The sequence below is a fragment of the Melanotaenia boesemani genome, chromosome 12, assembly GCF_017639745.1.
Source record: "Melanotaenia boesemani isolate fMelBoe1 chromosome 12, fMelBoe1.pri, whole genome shotgun sequence".
NCBI lineage: Eukaryota > Metazoa > Chordata > Actinopteri > Atheriniformes > Melanotaeniidae > Melanotaenia > Melanotaenia boesemani.
Window position 1 is genome coordinate 14359311 of NC_055693.1, and position 18707 is coordinate 14378017.

The 18707-nt window shown below is 37.4% G+C and overlaps 1 protein-coding gene across 2 annotated transcripts in view; it reads right to left on the minus strand.

Moving 5' to 3' along the window:
- col4a2 (collagen, type IV, alpha 2) overlaps positions 1-18707 on the minus strand; it is a 67668-nt gene that overhangs the window by 27731 nt on the left and 21230 nt on the right. For both annotated transcript variants that reach the window (XM_042001578.1, XM_042001577.1), the window contains exon 4: positions 16979-17059. In XM_042001578.1, coding sequence (XP_041857512.1) covers positions 16979-17059 — 81 coding nt within the window. The remainder of the gene's footprint in view (positions 1-16978; positions 17060-18707) is intronic.

Genomic DNA, 18707 nt, shown 5'->3' on the forward strand with positions numbered 1-18707 from the left:
TTGCAGTGATGCAGAAGCGTCCACCATGATGTCACTGTTGAGCTGTTTATCTGCAAAAGAAGTTCCTTCTGATCACTGCACACCTTTCACATGTAATACACGTTTCTACCAGAGGGGGCAGTAGAGCTTATCTTTATTCCTTTCATGAAGTTATCTTTTAATGTTCATGTATAGCTCCTGTGACGGATTTTCCCTGGTATATTAATTAGCCCTTTCCTTGTTTTTTTTCTGTTGTTGTCCTAGGTAAACAAAGCACACGCCAATGTTTTTCCCAAAGCTACCTGCTTCATATCTGGTTCATATCAGAAACCTCTGAAAACAGCTCATCTTTACACTCTGCATAAGTAAGTATACTCTGTGTGCCTCCCTCACTGTGTACGTGGGTATGTTTGTGCTTCTCATTCCTAAATCATGGCTCTATTACAAGTTCCTCTGTCTGACACCATAAATTTCATTTGGGTCTAGACTGTCCCCTGGGGTGGACGGTTTGGGAACTACCCATGAAGCACAGGATGGGAATGTAGAGCCCAGAATGGAGACCTTTGACCTCTGAGAGGAATAAAATAAACTGATAAACAACTGGCCGGAAACTTACTCTGTTATTCCATCTGTCTGTCTGCATAAACTGTGGACTACAGTGGACATTTTGTAATTGTTTACACAAGAGAAACATTAATTATGAGGATGAGGATGGTCAACAAAAGCTTGAGTTACAGGAAAACACTTGTCATGTCTTTGAGACAAAGATGAAAATAAATTATCAAAGTTTACTACAAGGAAGATATTTAAGATGGAGTTCATTTCTGCTTGTTGCACTGATGTTATTTCAATCTACAGGATACATCTGAACACACTTATCAGTCTTTTCTGAACCTACACCCCTCCATCACCTGCTCCCAGGCCTGTTTTAATGGTTGCTGATTACCTGTTCATCTTTTCATTTACACAGTTGCAAACAAGGTCTCAGCTGTCGTCCTGGTGCTTGTATATACTGTATCTTCTCAGAAATAACACTGTAATCTTGACAGAAACTGTGGTGGTGAGGGAGGACTGATGTTATACATCTGATGTCATCAACATGAGACAGGGAGCTGACAGCCACATACTTCCACAGGAACATTAGCTCTGCAGAGCTGGTGCTTTTACATTCATACAACACTCACTAATGGGAACTTTTCCTGGAAGGTTTAAAATCAATTTAAGCCACCTGCTGCAGGAATGCCAAAACACTAAGTCTACAGACAAACGACCGGGGGCGATGAACACAGAGGATATATTAAAGTGTAAGTATGACTAAAATGTTCCTATTTGAAGACCATGTCAACCAAACATGGTCAAAGCCAAGTGCTTACAGATGCAGTAGACATCAGTCAGCACATCAGTGTCTTTTTCCACCAAATGTATCATAAATTTGAACAAGAAATGGCTAAAGAAAATGCTGATTAATGCTCATTTTACTATAATATGTAGGTGTTAAGAGCAGAGAACTGATGGTGCCAATTTTGTCATCAAGTGATAATAGAAGTAGCAGCAGCCAGCATAAAAAACAAACTAAGCAGGAGGCTAGGACCCTGTATGAGGAAAAAAAATGAGAGATGTTTTTAGTAATTGTTGTTTAATCGACTACTTTGTGATAATCCCATAATGTTAATAAAATCAAAGTATTGTAGTTTATTTTGTAGAAGTAGACACGCTGATTATTTTTGACTGAATATGTGAGTAACACGTTTGCATCAGAACTACAGCGACACATAATCTGACATGACACATCATGTTGTTTTAAAAAACAGCAAAAGCACCTCAAGCATGTGCTAAAACTTTTTATTGAAAAATTGACATGTATTTTAATTTAGCCATTTCTATCGACCTTTTTATAATGCACAACTTTAAAAAGGTGTACAGAAAAATTTATGAAAACTTGCAACAGAAGTTTTTAAGAGTTAAAGTCCTTCTTAAAGTCGTATGCTTACAAACAGCAAAATACCCAATGAAGGGCAGTGAGGGTAACAGTGTTAGTTTTGAAAACATGTAACATTTCCCTACTATTACTACTGCAGTATCGGAAAGGTGTGGGGAAACATGCTTTCATTAGCCTGACAAGCACTTTGCACACATAACAGGAGTTTATTACCTTTGAACGGATCTGCTTATACAGACTGAATAAGATAGAAACCAAATCACAAAAGAAAAAAATAAAACAATAGATGCATGACAGAAAATAACAGACAACTGAAGTACACTGAAGTGTTGCGATAAGAGGACTTGATGGGGAGTGTTTAAGTCTGATTTAAGAAAGAAGAATAGAAACAGAGGATAAAGAAAGAGTGACAATCTATGTGAAAATAACACATTTGAAAGAGGAAAGAAATGAATGAAACAAGGAGAATAGGCCATGATGGTGAAATACAGCAAACGTCTGCCTTTTCCCTATAACTCCCACAGTCAGACTCGACACTTTAGAGGATTTGATCTCACTGCTCTGCGACCAATCTCATATGTTTTTCTTGGAAACATTTTTCATGAACTCATTTCCTCACGAGTTGCTTCCCTTATAGATAATGCGCAGAGGACGAACGGGACTGAGCTCCCCCCGGAGTGGTAAACGTAGGATTAAGGGGTTAAAAGACAGGCCGGAGGGGCCTCACTTAGATGGAGCAGGGGGCCTTCAACTTGTTGCCCCTAAGAAGAACTAAGCAGAGTAAATAAACATCTGTGAATCATGTTTGGAAATGTATTAGAGAATGTTTAGATCTAGATCCCCTGGCTGCAGTCAGGAAGGTCAACTTTCTGAGGACTGAGAACGTCCATAAAATCCTTGATGAACCGTTTAGATCAGAGCAGATAAAACAATGATACACTGAGAGTGAAGAACAGCCAACATGACTATGTTGGGTTTTCTGTGAAAAAGTGCAAGTTTTGTTGCCATGGATACAAAATTCTGGGCAGAACTAAATTTGACATTCCCAGCTACCTCTGACTCATCCATTTAAAATGTTTTGTGTACTACAACAGTGATGAAGTGGTGGGATGAAAACAGATGAAGTCCAGAGTAACATCAGTCTTTTGTTCTAGCTTTATTTCTCATGGAGGGCTGCTGCTCTTTGTTTAGTAATCCAGCACAGAGACATTTGGCTGCTCTGAGACCAGTTTATATTAGAATTAATGAGTTTAAACTCTCAACTAACTTCTGCATGTGCACACGCATGTGCCAGAAATCTGACAGCATCCAGACGGAACAAAGCACTGCTAATGACCAGAATGCCTCTTAGTGACTTTTTAAAAGGTTTTGTCTTTGAGTGTGTGCTGCTTTTGTAATTTTCTTTCAGCCTGACACGGGAACTAGAGATGGAAATTAGCAAGAACTCTATAATCTGGTACAGATAATCTTCATCTAATAAACCAAATAAATAAAATGAATGTGTGTGTGTGTGTGGGTCTGGTTTCGCAATGAGGATATTTTTTGAAGATTGAGACTTGAGGGGAGATCCCTGTCTGAGAACAGAACAGCCTGCACCTTCAGCTATCCTAAGGGTCTCTGGGATCCAACACCTGTGTTATTGCCTCACATCAGTGGAATGACATAAAGTCTGTGGTCCAAACATATGTGAGTGTGAGCAGGACACAGCTGCAACCAGAATGTGTGTGTGAAAGACAATATATGTAGCACAGTCTTCAATGAGGTGTTGCTCTCACCTCTGAGATCAACCACCAGTGTGTTGCATGTCTGAGTGCATAATGAGGTCCATCAGGAGTGTGTCACCTCTGTAATCCCACTGTTGCATTTATTACTTTGATTAAAATGTTGTTACAGAATCCACACAAAGGGCGCATACTTGTGTTTAAAGAATTTCATCAAGAAAACTCAATTTCCTTAGAAAAACAGGTTAATAATAGTTCTTTCACCCAAGTGTACAAAGGTATTTAGTTTATATTGAATTATACTTTGAGTTTGAGTTGTCTTAGGAGGGATGAGGAAGCTTGAGAAAGTTATTTTCATTAAAAGATGATAAAAAAGGTGATTGGAAGGGAAACAGTAAAAGTAGTTTGAAAAGGCTGTAAAATGACACATCTGTGGCTGTTGGGTCAGTGTTTACAGCTTTTTTGGGCAATTATTTGGGTGGCTGTAGCTCAGTAGCAAGCTTGGTTATCTGCCAGTAAAAAGGTTGGTATGATACCAAATTTAGTAAATCTTCAGTTAAAAATTGTGATTTTCCATTTTTAACAAATGCACGACAAGTAGCAACAACTATTCTGCTTTTACAAAAACTCATTTTTAAACAAAGGTGAAATACAGGCAACAGTTCTTAATGTTAGCTTCTTTAAACACACAGGAATAGAGTAAAAGTAAAGCCTAACAATGTCAGTTTTGACTGTTGTATTATGTTATTTATATATTTCTGTCTGCAGTATGTTTTCCCAGCTTGGGCCAGATCAACATATTTGTATTTTAGCACTTAAATTTTGACTACAATAAGATTAGGAAATGATGATTTAGGGCCAAACTGAGAAGAAAACAGCCAGTGAAGAATTCTTAAGTTGGTGTTAGCGCTTAGTTTATTTACTGTATGCTCTCTTATACAGTATTAACATGCCTCAAGGGTTATTTAGTGTAAACTGTGCCCACATTTAAGCTTGGTAGCAAGACTTGGCAACTTTAAATACACACTAACAATTGGGTGAAGTGGATTCAAGATACTTATTAAATGCCATACAAATAGCTGGTATGGAAAGAGCTATCAATTTGTGGTTTACAAGGGAGCTATAATACTACATCACTGATATTTTTACCAAAGGATTCCAGACATATTTAATTAAGACCTCCGAACATTGTGACAAGTTGTAAAAAAGAGCACAATATTTCTCTTTTAATATCTGTATCACAATTCCTAGCTATCTGTCCCGCAGTTATCAATATATTTAACCCTTTGATGCATAGTGTCCACTACAGAGGACACATATTTAAAGGCTGTTATTAAATGTTTGCATGGGTGTGGATCATATATCAGCAACTTCATTGGACATTAGTGAGTCACCAATACTCTGCCACGTACAAAGAATAACTATATTTGATATAGTATATATACATACATTGTAATTACCAAGTTTGCATCAGTGATAAACAGGACAAGAAAATGATCCAGGTGTTTTTATAGAAAATTTATATTATATTAATATTACAATATATAATTTTATAAATATTTTCATAGATCAAATAGAAAAATCAATACACTGAGTAACAGTTAAAATAAGATTAAAAAATTAAAAAACAGAAAAACATCAATGCGCATGTCTGTAGAAGTAAAATATTTTATTTAAAAAAATGTGGTACTGTTTTGTAATAATTCATGCACCAAAGGGTTAATAGAAAACAATACATGTCAACTCACTGTCCAGTCTTCATGGGTTCATGAGAATTTACTGCTATGGTGCAGACTGACTGGCAGTGACATAAAAAACAACTTCAGTGACTCAAGAAATAAGAAAACAGGAAATGAATGTGCCAAGTCTGAAAAATTAGGCTCATAGTCAAATGTCGTCAGTTGTGATGTTGGCACTGAACAACATGAAAATTAGCCAGCAATATTAGCACCGGGGATGACCATGTAATCCTCAGGATCTCAGTTTGCACTCTCTAATCTATACAGCTGACCAAGACCACCATCCAATCTGGCAGTCTGCAAAAGATTTTTAATTTTCCCATATGGGAATGCAGCACCCGCTGCCATTCCAACTTCAACAGATATTTGTGGTAATGTTGCATGGGAACGACTCACGGCAAATGTCCATGCATGGACTTAGTGGTGTATTACGTGATTATCTTCCATGTAAATTACATGAACTTGATTATCTCCTTTTATCAAGATGCATAAAACCAAATTATCTTTTGACATTATGCCATTGTGAAAATTAGCCTCATATTACAAGATATCATTTTATGACAGAGCACATGTTGCACTACAACAATACAAGATCGAATCTCACAGATCTCATGGGTGCAATCAAAACAAGTCTTTCTCGAAAGATAGTAGAGGATTTCATATGAGAAGACTTGGAAGGGATCTGGTTGTTTCCTCTGTAGCAGGCCCCTCATGTGGGTTTCAAAACAAAGCCTGATGGGAAACACATGAAGTTGCTTTGTTGACCCAAAACCCATGTTTTCTACAGCTTTAATTTTTTTTTTTACCCTGTCCTGTCCAGCATCTTAACATACAGAACTGTGGTCTGTGTGCCATATTTTGCTTGACAGATTTGCTCTACCAAGGGAGACATGTTATATACATGGTTGCCCTTGGTATTTCTATTATTTTTATTGTAATCTTATTTTCTTTAGTCTTTATATGTCAGTGCCAACCCCTGACAGGGATATAGAGGAAGAGGGAAAAAAAAGGGAGAAAAGGACAGGATTAAAATGTGTAAATAACAGTTGTCTAGGCTGCTTAAAACACACCACAAAAAAGCAATATAAACTACCACAGTACTACATGATACACAAAGAAAATAGAAAAATGATGATATGAAAAAGTACAGTAGTCATTAAATGTACCTGCAGAGAAATGTACCAACACACAAACATCAGCAACATCTAGTCAGAAGCACATGGAGAGCATGTTTGTGAGCATGCACGTGTGAACAAGGGGGCCGCTTTAAATCTTTTGACTGTCAACCACTTAACTTGACTGAAAATTAAATATCAAATCAAATCATCAAACTTTATAAAGCATTTATAAAGCACTTTTCATGTATACGAGCAGCACAAAGTGCCTTACATGATAAGAACTGTTTAAATAATGAAAACACAAGTACACCCAAAGTTTATCACAAAACAAATCAAAGCACATACACTTAATCCTATTCTCTCACACACAAGCTAAACGGACATGGAGTCCCACCTCCCACCCCTTGAGCCTACTCTAAAATAATCTGTCTATAACAGTACAAACAAACATTTGTCTTGGCACCAGGTGAGGAAATGATCCATCCACACCAAGAGCCAATCCAACCCGCGACCACAAAGGCCGTCACCATGGGAATAACGCAGATCAGGGCAGACCAGGTCCACGCCACAGCCATAAGGCTGCAGTGCAGGGCCCCGACTACCCCACAAGTACAATCTCTACGGCAACGACCACACAGACAGAGCAGGCATAGCTCCCAATGAAGAGAGCCCCTATGAAGAAAACACTGGCGTAGTAAAAATAAATAAATAAATAAATAAAACGAAGCTCAAATCAATCTAACACTGTAACAAAAGCAGAATTAAAATAAATCCGTAAATAAAATACAAAGTTTAATAACTAAGTAAAAGATAAAGATAGGTTAATTCAAAGTGAATAAATGAAGTAAAAACGAGTTATAAGCTAAGCTAAAAAGGTAGGTCTAGAGCCTCTTTTTAAAAATATCAGTACTCTCTGCAGCCCCGAGGCCCTCAACAAGCTGAGCCAATGCAGCGATTTTAAAACTGGTGTGATGTGGTCTTGCCCTCTGGTCCTCGTTAGAACTCGTGCAGCAGAGTTCTGGAGTAACTGTAAACTAAAAATACTCTTTAGTTAGACGAGAGAGCAGGGCCACAAGACGATTAACGCTAACACTTTATTTAACAGCACTTTCATTATGAGAATACAAAGCAGACAGATATGATGGAGACAAAAATTTAGCTGGCCTGTATCTTTTTACATAAAACATGGAGGGAAATGGATGGTACCAGGAGGTGTCCGGTAGAAAGTAATGATGAAACCTTTCCAGAAATGGGAGGAGGCTTGTGACAGAGCCTGACCTTAAGACCATATTTCTCATTTATTGTAGTAAAATATACGGTTTGGCTCACAGTCACGGCCACAAGACCAAATATCTAAGGCCTAATTCTGCTTATCTTAATCTCTGTACATTTTACTTGTACTTGCTTTTACAGTTCTCATACTATGTGCTCAGTATGATAACACAATCAGGCTGCAGAGTGTAACAAGTTCAGGGACTATGGCCTGAATACACACATAGTTGCACAAATACTGGTCTACTGTATCTCTATACTCTCAGGGCTAAATCTTTTCTCCCACTGTCCCCCCAAGGAACAAGGTCAACATCAATATCATCAAATGATTCCAAGATATTGAAAGAAAAAAATAAATCTCCATATTTAGTACGCATCTGTCCACCCACACACATCTGTACAAACAATTCCCATTGCCTCCTACATAAAATATTGTTGCAATGGCTTTCAAGTTTTTGTCCGTGCACAGTACAGATGCATTTTACAATGACAAAGCTGTTAGATTTATTGTGCTACTTGACATTTTCCACAATCTTTTGAAACAATGGAGTCTTGTGCTCAGACTAAATAAGACAAAAGCAGGATTTTTCAACTATGGTTACAGAATAACTTGCAAACAGATTTATCAGCTCTGTAATGTTTACAGTTGAGCCGTTTTAAAAGGTCAAGACTATCAAAGAGGTTTTAAGCATGCCATACGGTGCTACATGCATGCTACTGGACTTAAGTGTCCACAATTATTATGACAACAGAAGGAATGTAGATAGAGATTATTGCATAATATAATATTGTGAACCAAGCATCAGCTTTATTTTACTTCATGAATGCAGACAGGTGTGTAAATTAATATGAAGCCCTCTTATAAAAATAAGAAGTCAAAGGTACCAATTTAATTACCTACAAATTTTGGAGGAGAGAGAGAAAAAAAAAGTTACCAGCTTGTTACCACCAAAAAATAAATAAAATAAAATAAAATAAATAAATTAATTTTCAATTTCATCAATGGCTGGTAACCGATGGAAGCTCAAGATGAGGCTGCTGATAAAATTGCAAACTAAAAAAAGTGTTTTGAGTCAGTTTTTGTTTCAAATTTGTAAATCCATCTCTTGTTGTGGCCACCTCACCTGACAGCAATAAAACAGTGTGCCGTAATACTTCATTTAAAAGCACCCATGAAACTTACATGATGCCTTTCACCTATTTTTTATTATTTATAGCTGTTTATTTTGCCATACAGTCTATTTTATAATCTTCACTGCTGGTTGGTATTGTTTGAAACCAAATGTTTTGGTTAGAGTTGTATTTATATGACCAAGGTTCGACAACTAGCTGTACCAGAATAACTGGGATGCTGAGCTGTATAATAATAATTTCCATAAATGAAGGTGTTTTTAATTACTATATTACTTCTAATAGTTAACTATATAAAATAGAGATAACTGTTATATATATATATATGTCCTTCTTTGTTCACATGCTCTTTTGTCATCTTGTTCCTAAAGAGCACCCATCATCTTAAAATATGGGAGTAAGACACTTTTAAAAGCTCTTAAAGCTGAACTACAGCTGGTGCTGGACAGCTGGTCGAACTTGGCTTTGACAGTAGTAAAAAAAAAGATTTCTTTAAAATGTGTTTTTTTAATTTTAGAGTTAGACTGAAACAAATATGGTGTGGTCTTGTAGTGTTTATTATGATGAATATGAGGAAAATGTGTTTAAGAATTTTATGATCTTATGTTGTCCTTAGAGAGAGATTTCATGGTCTGCAGTGAACCGACAAATATAACTGATATTGCAACTTATTAAATGCTTAAAGAAACATATTGCTGCAAAAGTTGATTAAAATGTGTGCTAGTTCAATCAGCAGTTCTGAAGTGGGAAAATATTATCACAGCAGCCAAGTCATTTAGGTTTATTGCACATCTTAGTGTGTGAGCATGCATCAGTACTTGTGTTTAAGTTGTTTCCAGATGCAGCAAAAAGCTGTTTTCTCCAACCTTAAACAAACTGCTCAGCAAACCAAACAACGGCTGTTCCTGATAATTTTATTAGGAGCTGATACTAAAGCACAACTGAACAGTTAGTAAACCCTTTCAGATGGGCAGAAATACACTTTAAACTTTGCAAAATGGCTCATTTCTACAGTTATGACATTACTCCTGGATATGATGGATACTTATTCTTATTGTGCTCTAATTTCTGTGCTCTTTGGTGAGTCTGGGCAGGCCTGTATATATATTAGGATAGGCCAAACATTCAATAGATCAGTTAAAATTTGATGTCTTTTACAATTTGATGCATATTTTTCAACAGCTATTCGCAGTAACTGAAGTATTTTTCTTCTTTAAAATGTAAATGTAGTGATATCAAACAGTGATATTTTCTCAGCTTTCTTCGTGGCATCTTGATGGTCAGTTGTTGTTGTTTAGCGTATTAACAGACAAAACAGCTGGTATCTTTCAGTTAGTCCAAGCATCTCTCCTGACAATTCCTACAAATCCACAGCTTTCATTTTCACACAGGACTCTGCCAGCCTGAGATCCCAGCTGAATTCCTCTTTCCAGCAATCTTAGGAAGAGAAAGTCCTCCTTTTCCAAGTTTTAGTGATAGCAGCAGGTTGTTGCTTCCCTCACATGCATGCACCATTTTTCTTTTTTTTAATAATCACTCAACAGTTGGAAGCTCTTTCCTGGCATGCCAAATCAAGATCCAGGTTGAGGGAAGGCGTCTTTTTACAGGTCTGGAATGGGTTACAAGTTTAAAACTGCCATTTCTTATTATAACTTTTGCTGCTGTGCATCAAACAGGCAAGATGATGGTGCAGGTAAATCAGCCCACTCATCCTTTTCTCTTCATCTGATATCAGACAAATAGTTTTCATCAGAGGAAATCAATCACCTTTGATCAAACATACATACTGACCACTGCTGGAAAAAAACAGCTCTAATCAGTATAAACTGATGCAAGTTCAAGAGTTTATTCTAAAATGACAACATGTTCAGACAGAAGGTTTGATGAACAGGCCGTTTAAGATTCTGAGAGATTGTTAAAAGGTTATGAAAACAAAACCTGACAACCAACAGATCAGAAAACCCAACTTCATATGGCAAAACATTCAAAGATTTTTGTTTTTCCTAATCTTTTTAAATCCCTCTCAGTGCCTCCCCCTCAGCAGATCGGAAGAATCATGACAGCCACGGGTACTGGATTCAGAATGTAGGAATGGACTTGTTTTCATGGAACAAGGAAATCTGTGCCATTTATAGCTAAAGGCCAAACATGCCGGCAATGTTTTTCCCACAAAAACAGAGGCTAACTATATCAAAAAACAGATCAGTGAGCTGTCATTGTGCTAAACTTCCTCAGACTTGTGTCATTTCCTGTCCTGCATCAGCTGTGGCAGCATTCCCATGATGGAAAAGACAGTATCTCCCCATCTGCATAGTGTCTGTAATGGGTACCCTGCCATGTTCTCTGTCTCTGGTTCTTTCTCAGTGTAAGTTTTTCTCTGAATGTTCGCATGGTGGAAAGAGGAGGGACTCCAATATCACGCAGAGGATATTACAGATCCTTAGATTCTTCTGTGTAAAACCCGGCGCCACCAACTGTTTTAAAATGAGTGGATTCTCAGTACAAAGACATTTACAGTATCTGCTACATAAATTCTTGGCATGGATGCAGCATGCCTTGTTTTCAGTTTCTCATGCTGTTCTGGTTTTCCAGGCTTCAGAAACCACAAAAAGGCTCAGTTTTATTATACCACCTACCTTCCAGGACTAACAATTCTTACATTTTTATTAGAGTACACTTTATTTCATTTGTAAAGATGCCAGCTCTACTATGCTTGTGTTTCTCAGCTGTAAAGCAAAGTGCTGTTAACTTCAGATCTTTCAATCCATCTTCTCATTATCCCATTTTAGGGTGCTTATTATCTTCTTTATTACCAATCTCATGAGTCCAACCCTCTAATGATGAAGAGGAACAATGAAGGCTTTGGACGTCTGCAGTGGGGGAACTGATATTTTCAACAGCAAAGAATCAGCTTGTTAAAGTCTCTGCTGCTGCAGCCAAAGCAGAAAGCCCATGAAATTAACATATTTGTTTCACAAAAGACAATCTGTTCTTTCTTCCAGTCTATCGCACTGTGTTTCTGTTCAGACTGTCAATCCCTCTTCACAACTGTGGTGCTATTTGAGAAAGTAAAGCATTCATTCAAGGGGTATCTTGTTTTACTCCAATTTAATGTTTCACATTACTTCTTTAAACTTACATTAACAGATTTTCTTTTACCTTTTACGGGCAACAAAACAAGTTGTAAATAAAAAATGAAATATCAACTTTTAATGTAGTAATGTTGAGTCTCCACTTTTGTAAATTAGAAGAATCTACTCTCTTGTAATCATCAGCAGGCTACCAGAAGTATCTCCCTGCTGCTTGGTACAAAGAAAGTAGTTTGCAGTTATTTTTTGTGACAAAATCCTGACTAAATCTGTCAGGTTGTGGGTCAGAAAACCAAACTAACAAATAGAGAATGCTGTAATAACAGTTGAAGGTCACAGTGGTTTACTTATTTATTTTTTATTCTCAGATTAAAACAGAAAAACCGATGTACACATTGAACAACGGTATAGATTCTCACCTCAGCACAGCAGCTGTATAAGACCTTAGCCAATCTAGACAGCTGCACGGGATCAGTTTGACTTTCTCAGTAAAGGACTTATCACCATGACTCTTCTCATGGGAAAAGTTTGGAATGAGATGCAGTTGACACAATGGAGAGGGATGGATAAATACATCTGTGAGGGCCCATTTTGGTTTTTCAGTGATTTGAGAGACTATTAAAACTTAAAGAATTTCTTGTTTTCATAGACAAAACATAACTTATCCCAAGAAATACCACCTCCTCACTTTCTTGGCACTGCCAGCAACACTTGACGGGTGTGTGATTGAAATCTCTTCTTCTGTGTCTGGCTGACCCTATCATCAGAGTTTGGCATCTTTTAGATGTGGAATGTAGAACTTCCTCACTCGCGCTGTCTGTGTCTGTGCAGGGTTTCCTGTATCCGCTTTGAGCGCACATTACAGAAGTCAAAGCTGCTCTAAAGTTGGTCCTGTAAATTCTCAGAGCATGCCAAAATACTGTTGCAAGACATTCCTGTCCTCACCTCTGTAAGAACACCTCCCACAGGAGCTATTCTTACTGTTTAGAAGGGGATTTTTATAAGGGTCGATTTCAGTCCTTGAGTTTACCACATCTTACAGTTGAACTTAGACATTTATAGTTCCCATGAGCACTGCTTATAAGACAAGAGAAACAAAGGAAATGGACCAATTTATCATTGAGAGAGTTTATCTTTTGACCTTTTTAGAAATGAGATGTGTAACTTTAATAGATTAATTAATCTGCTAAAGTGATTAAATGTTGTCACTCAGAAATAAGCTACTTGTTTTAAATGCTAGAGAGCACTACAGTTGTATACTTACCAAAGAGCGAGACTTACTATTACACAGTGAGCCATAACATCATGCTAAATAGCCGATGATTCGTATTAGCCTGTGCTGTGGTTGTGTGAAAAAGGGAGAAGATCAATATAAAACTTTGCTGCTGCAAAAGATCATGTTAAGTCATTTGTTTGGTTCAATCAACTGCCTGGTTCCTCTGAAAAGCAGCTCATATGACTTATGAAGATGGCAAAGTAATGTGTGCTGTGTTGAAATGGATTCACAAATGTCACTAGGTCTCACAAGAAATGCAGTTACAATTTTTTTTTAACCAAAAAGCACCAAAGTTCTTGATTCAGAAATCATGTTGCCAGGTCTGCTTGCTTTCAGATTCAAGTAAAAGCCTGATCAGACCAGCTACAATACTTCTTGAACTTCTTAAAAAGCTCAAGTGGTAGCATTATTTTAAAGGTGTGATATATAATTACAATACAATCTTTAGTTAGTTTAGTTATAAGCTTGTTACCAGCAAGCTGTGGTGTTGGTCTCATTCCCATTATATATGCAAAGGAAATAAATTCTGCAATAATCGATGTAACTATGGGTTTTACTGATGCTACTAAATTCAACTAAACCTACAAGGTCATGTGATAACTGTGCAGTCCATAGATTAGACTAGAAATACACCTTTTCTCAGCCAGCAGGCATTAAAGCTGCATTTATACTCGCGCAGCTTCTGCGTGCGGTCGGCTACGCCGGTGAGTTTGCTCTCGCACTCGAACATAGGGGTTATGCGTAGTTCTGGTGTTGTGTTGCCGTTTCTCCTCCTAATCTGAAGGTGGCAGCAGGGGTGGTATTAGCCGGTAAATTCACCAGGTTGGAGTTCTTTTGATGGTTCACTTCAGTTCTGGTAGGTATTTTCTGTTTTAAAACAACAGTGGCATCCAGTGTGGTTGAGTGTCTTTATTAGCTTGTGGAAGAAAATGGAGAAATAATTCGATCAGCCTCTCATCAACTTGATCTATTGGGTGTTGTTTTTAAAAATGGCGGTCACTACACAAATTCAGCGTCAAGATCCAGAAATCCAGAAACTTGTAATCCCAAATTGACCAATCATATGGAGTAACCATTTGCGTCGCAGGGGTGCACGTCATGTCTGGAAGAGGTGCGCGTCGGGCCTCCATGGAGCTACGCAGCGCTTACTGAGGTGACGTGCAAGTATAAATCCAGCTTTATGCTACAGCAGGTGAGCTCAGTATGCAGCTGATTTTTGTGGCTGATTATATAATTTCTTCTTTAAGCCTGTGTTAACTAAGATTAAAAGGATGAATTTGCATCATACATAAAACCATGACCCCCCCCCCATTCCTAATACATGTAGTCAGTTGTAGCAAAAGTTAAGTTAAGTTGTCCAAAACCTCCAGGAAGTGGAACTCAATACAAAGGTTTGGATCAGATTCAACACGTGTCCGAATCAAAACGCTGTGTTCAGTCATGCAGAACCTCAGTTACTTACTTTAAGCTTGTTATCTCAAGATGTTTAGTCTATGTCTGTCTCTCTGATTTAAAACCAGCTCTCTTTTTCTGACTTTCATTCCTCACACAAATGGATCTCCCACACTCCAGACACTCTCTCCTGTCTGACCTCCTCTTTTATGGAGGTTCATGGTGTGAATTTTATCACTCTGACTGGAAGAAAGTGTGATAAGTGCTTCATACTAATGACTCTCAGCAGCACAGTCTTCCATATGGCTGAACGCTAGTGTCAGGCTCAGGCATTCACATCATCTAACATGTTAACAATCACTGCTGTGATTATTTAATTGTCCACAAGAGGGCTTATAATGTAGGCCAAGATCAGACCTGACGCTGCTTTGGGTTCTGTTAATGACAAAACTACCTCACATGGTGGATCATTCTGATGGCTGCACTTCTAAAGTGGATTTTAAAAGTTTGGAGTTCATTTAAAGTTTTCAATATTACCACACAGAACTAAAACAACTGACATTTTAGTTCTTGATGTAGATTAAGAGAACCTGACTGCACAGTGGGACAAACATGTTGTGCGGTTATTTGTTTATTGAGGACAATGATCCATATCCTTGGTTGGAAAATGCATGTGAACCCATTTTAATTTCTAGAACCCAGATTAACGGACATTGGCTCATGATAATGTACGTGACTGCAGAATAAGGAGTTAATGGCAGAGTTGCAAGGAGGGAAGCAGAGCTCTTCTGCTTCACTGTTTGACAAATGTTTTGTAGATCGTTTACATTTAAAGTTAAAACAAAGACAGGAAAACTTCCAAGTAAAAAAACAACCCACCCTAGTAAAACACATACAGTAGGTGGTACTATCATGGTTTGAGACTGTTTTGCTGCATCAGAGCACTGACTTTGATGGAATTACAGAGTTTAGGTTACAGCACCAAATTTTGATGTAAAATATTTCATTCATTTCATTCATTTATTTTAGGCAGTTGCATTCACAATAAGAAACACAAAAGAGAAACAGGTGAGACATGCAATTCTGTCGATATTTAAATAAACCAAAAATAGAAACAGAAAAATGCAAAAAAATAGAAAACAATATATTGCCTGAAAGGGAGTGGGAAGAAGAAAACTTATGTACTCCCACCCCTCTTTGCAATATCAGAACATTTGTCTTTAAACTCAACCAAAAGAAAGCGGGTTCTGCAACACAACAGCAACCTCAAGAATACACATTTATTCTAATTATTCCCTATAAGAAGAACGGGTATGTGGCTGCTTAGAGAAAAGCCACTACAACCACGTTTTTTGCAAATAGCTCCCTTTTATTTGTGCAGTCACATGTAGTGCTTTGACTTTAATCACTCATCAGAAAGAGGATCGTGTTGGTTGTTGCTTGATGGTGTCAATACTAAGTTTTTTTTTCCTTAATGAGATGCTGGGATGAAGCCTTCTCAAGAACTTTGACAATTACATCACACCTACACACACGCGGACACACACACACCTTAAAGTGAATATTTTGGTGTGGCAATGCTAACGTCCTGATTTTAACCCTAGAGCAATGCTGTGCAAAGACCTGAAGTGAGCAGTTAACATCCCATCACTGAAGCAGAATGGGTCAAAATTCTTCAAAGCAAAAGTACAGAGATGATCATCAGTAATCAAAAACCTCTACATGAAGTTATCTCTGTACAAGATGGTATTTCCTGAAGAACAGCCACCCTGTGACATGTTATTTTCCTCAATGAATACATGGCCAAGTATTAACATTTTGTCTCATTTAATTAGTCTGTTCATCCAATTTAAGGACGGTCAGTGTTTTAACTTATTTTTATGACATAACAAAGTTCACAAATGTTTACCATTACTCTCACAGTATTTGCTTAGTTATCAGCTCATTAGAAGTAAATAAAACACAACGGATGCTTTGTATATATTAAAACAGCAAAGCATCATTTTCAATGTTTCTAACACTGAATACTCATAATAAATAGATTTTTATTCATCAGTATAAAGAAATATACTGAGGAAGTATTTAAACAAACAAGTAAACCTGAAGCATCAAAATATGAGCTCATTTGGAGAACAGTATGCACCTTCAACACGGAGTTACTTAAATCACAGGAGCAAATGGAAAGCATTATGCATAACTGTGGATGTATTTTTGACTCCAGACTAAAAGCCAAACACTAGAGCTGATGGACATCAAGGAAGGAAAAGGAAGAGAAGGAAAAAAGGCATGTTTGTAGAGCTATTTGAAACAGTCGTTACTTACCCTGGCACCCTTTTCTGGGAAGCATTTACATCCTCCGCTGCAGTCTCTTCCTCCGCAGGGGCCACTGTGCTTCTTCCCACCCTGTCAGACACAAAACAGCCAACACTGAGGTCAGAAGTGCACTATTAGAGGTCATGGTATGGATGTCTCATGTTCATAGCACTGTTAATATATCTGCATAAACATAGCAGTGATATGGCTCCACATGCAAACTGGTGTGTGCTGTTGATGTCAACAGCTGTGTTTGTGTACTCTGCGGTTTTTTCATACACTTATTGTTTATGCCACCATCTCTGTTGCATCAGACTATTTGGTTGTTGTACTAAATTCTCCACACAGTCAGGCATGTGAGTTTATTGCACTGAAAGGATGTTTTGGATGTGTCTGGAATGAATCATGATGAACATAGAGACATTTTTGGACATTTATGTGGGTAAGAAAAGACTGTCTGTCCACCAACAGGGACAATTCATCTTTAGATGGCTGCATTCCAACTCAGCCACCCACCATTACAGGCTGATCTGTGTTAGACATGACACAAGCACACAAACACAAAAGCCCATGGGGTCAGACCAGGCAGACATGATCAAAGAAGGCAGTCCCACCAACTCAAAGGTCAGAGAAGTCAAGACCTTAAGCTAACTAAGACAGCTGGAAACATTAATTAAGACAAAATAAAGTGTTCAAAATCCCACACAGAAAGTTTAAATGAATATACTATGTATCAACTTAAGATAATTTGCTATCACTACTACTTTTACTCCTCTGGAAGAGAAGAGAAATATTTAAAAACTTAACTGCACTAAAAACATCATGTCATGCCTAAAATCACACCTTAAAGTAAAAAAAAAAAAAAATCAAGATATTATCTCAGTGGAATTAACAGATCACTCAATATATTTAAATTAATAAAACCAGACTTTTAAAACCGATGTAACTATGTCCCATACAATAATATACTTCTATAGACATGTACAGTGATACTTTTCTATCTATTAATAATTTTACTTTTGATTTGTCTAGTTTATTTTTATCTGTTATTTATCTCTCATAGTCAATATGGTGAGGAGGCGAATCACTCCTGTATGTGTATGTAAACTGGGATGCAAAGTGGTCTAGACTCTGTGCATGATCCATAGTTTCCATCCCAAACTTTGACTTGGAAGTAACAGAAGAAGCTGGTAAACAGAAAGAAAATAGAGAAATAAATAAATGAAATAAACGGTGCATACAAAATTTACAAAGCTACACAGGTCAACTGGACACGAAAGAGCAAAAAAGAAGGACTGTGTTATAGTAGAGTTGTCTATATGACAATCAATATCAGTTCCTCCATTGTTTACACTTTCTAAACTGCAGGACATCCCATAGCAATGTGGTCCATGGTGTGTTTAAAAACACTCTGGCTAACAACACAGTGTGGCAATACAGACTGGGTTACATGAACCCAGTCTGTGGCAGAAGTGGCACGGTGCAAATATCCACAATAAAGCTCTCTTTCAAACTGTTATGAAACATTTTAGATTTCAGGATAAAATAATAGCTTTTCTCTTCTTCAAAGAACACTGAATGCTTAATGCAACCATACTCATAAAAAAAATAAAAAGATGACTTTAATAGTGCAAGTTAACATGGTGACTGATATAAATGCTTCATTAACAGACTTGTGAGATTATTTGTCTCCACCTCAACCCTCTGGCACTGTTTCCATTTAAATGTAAGACTGTAA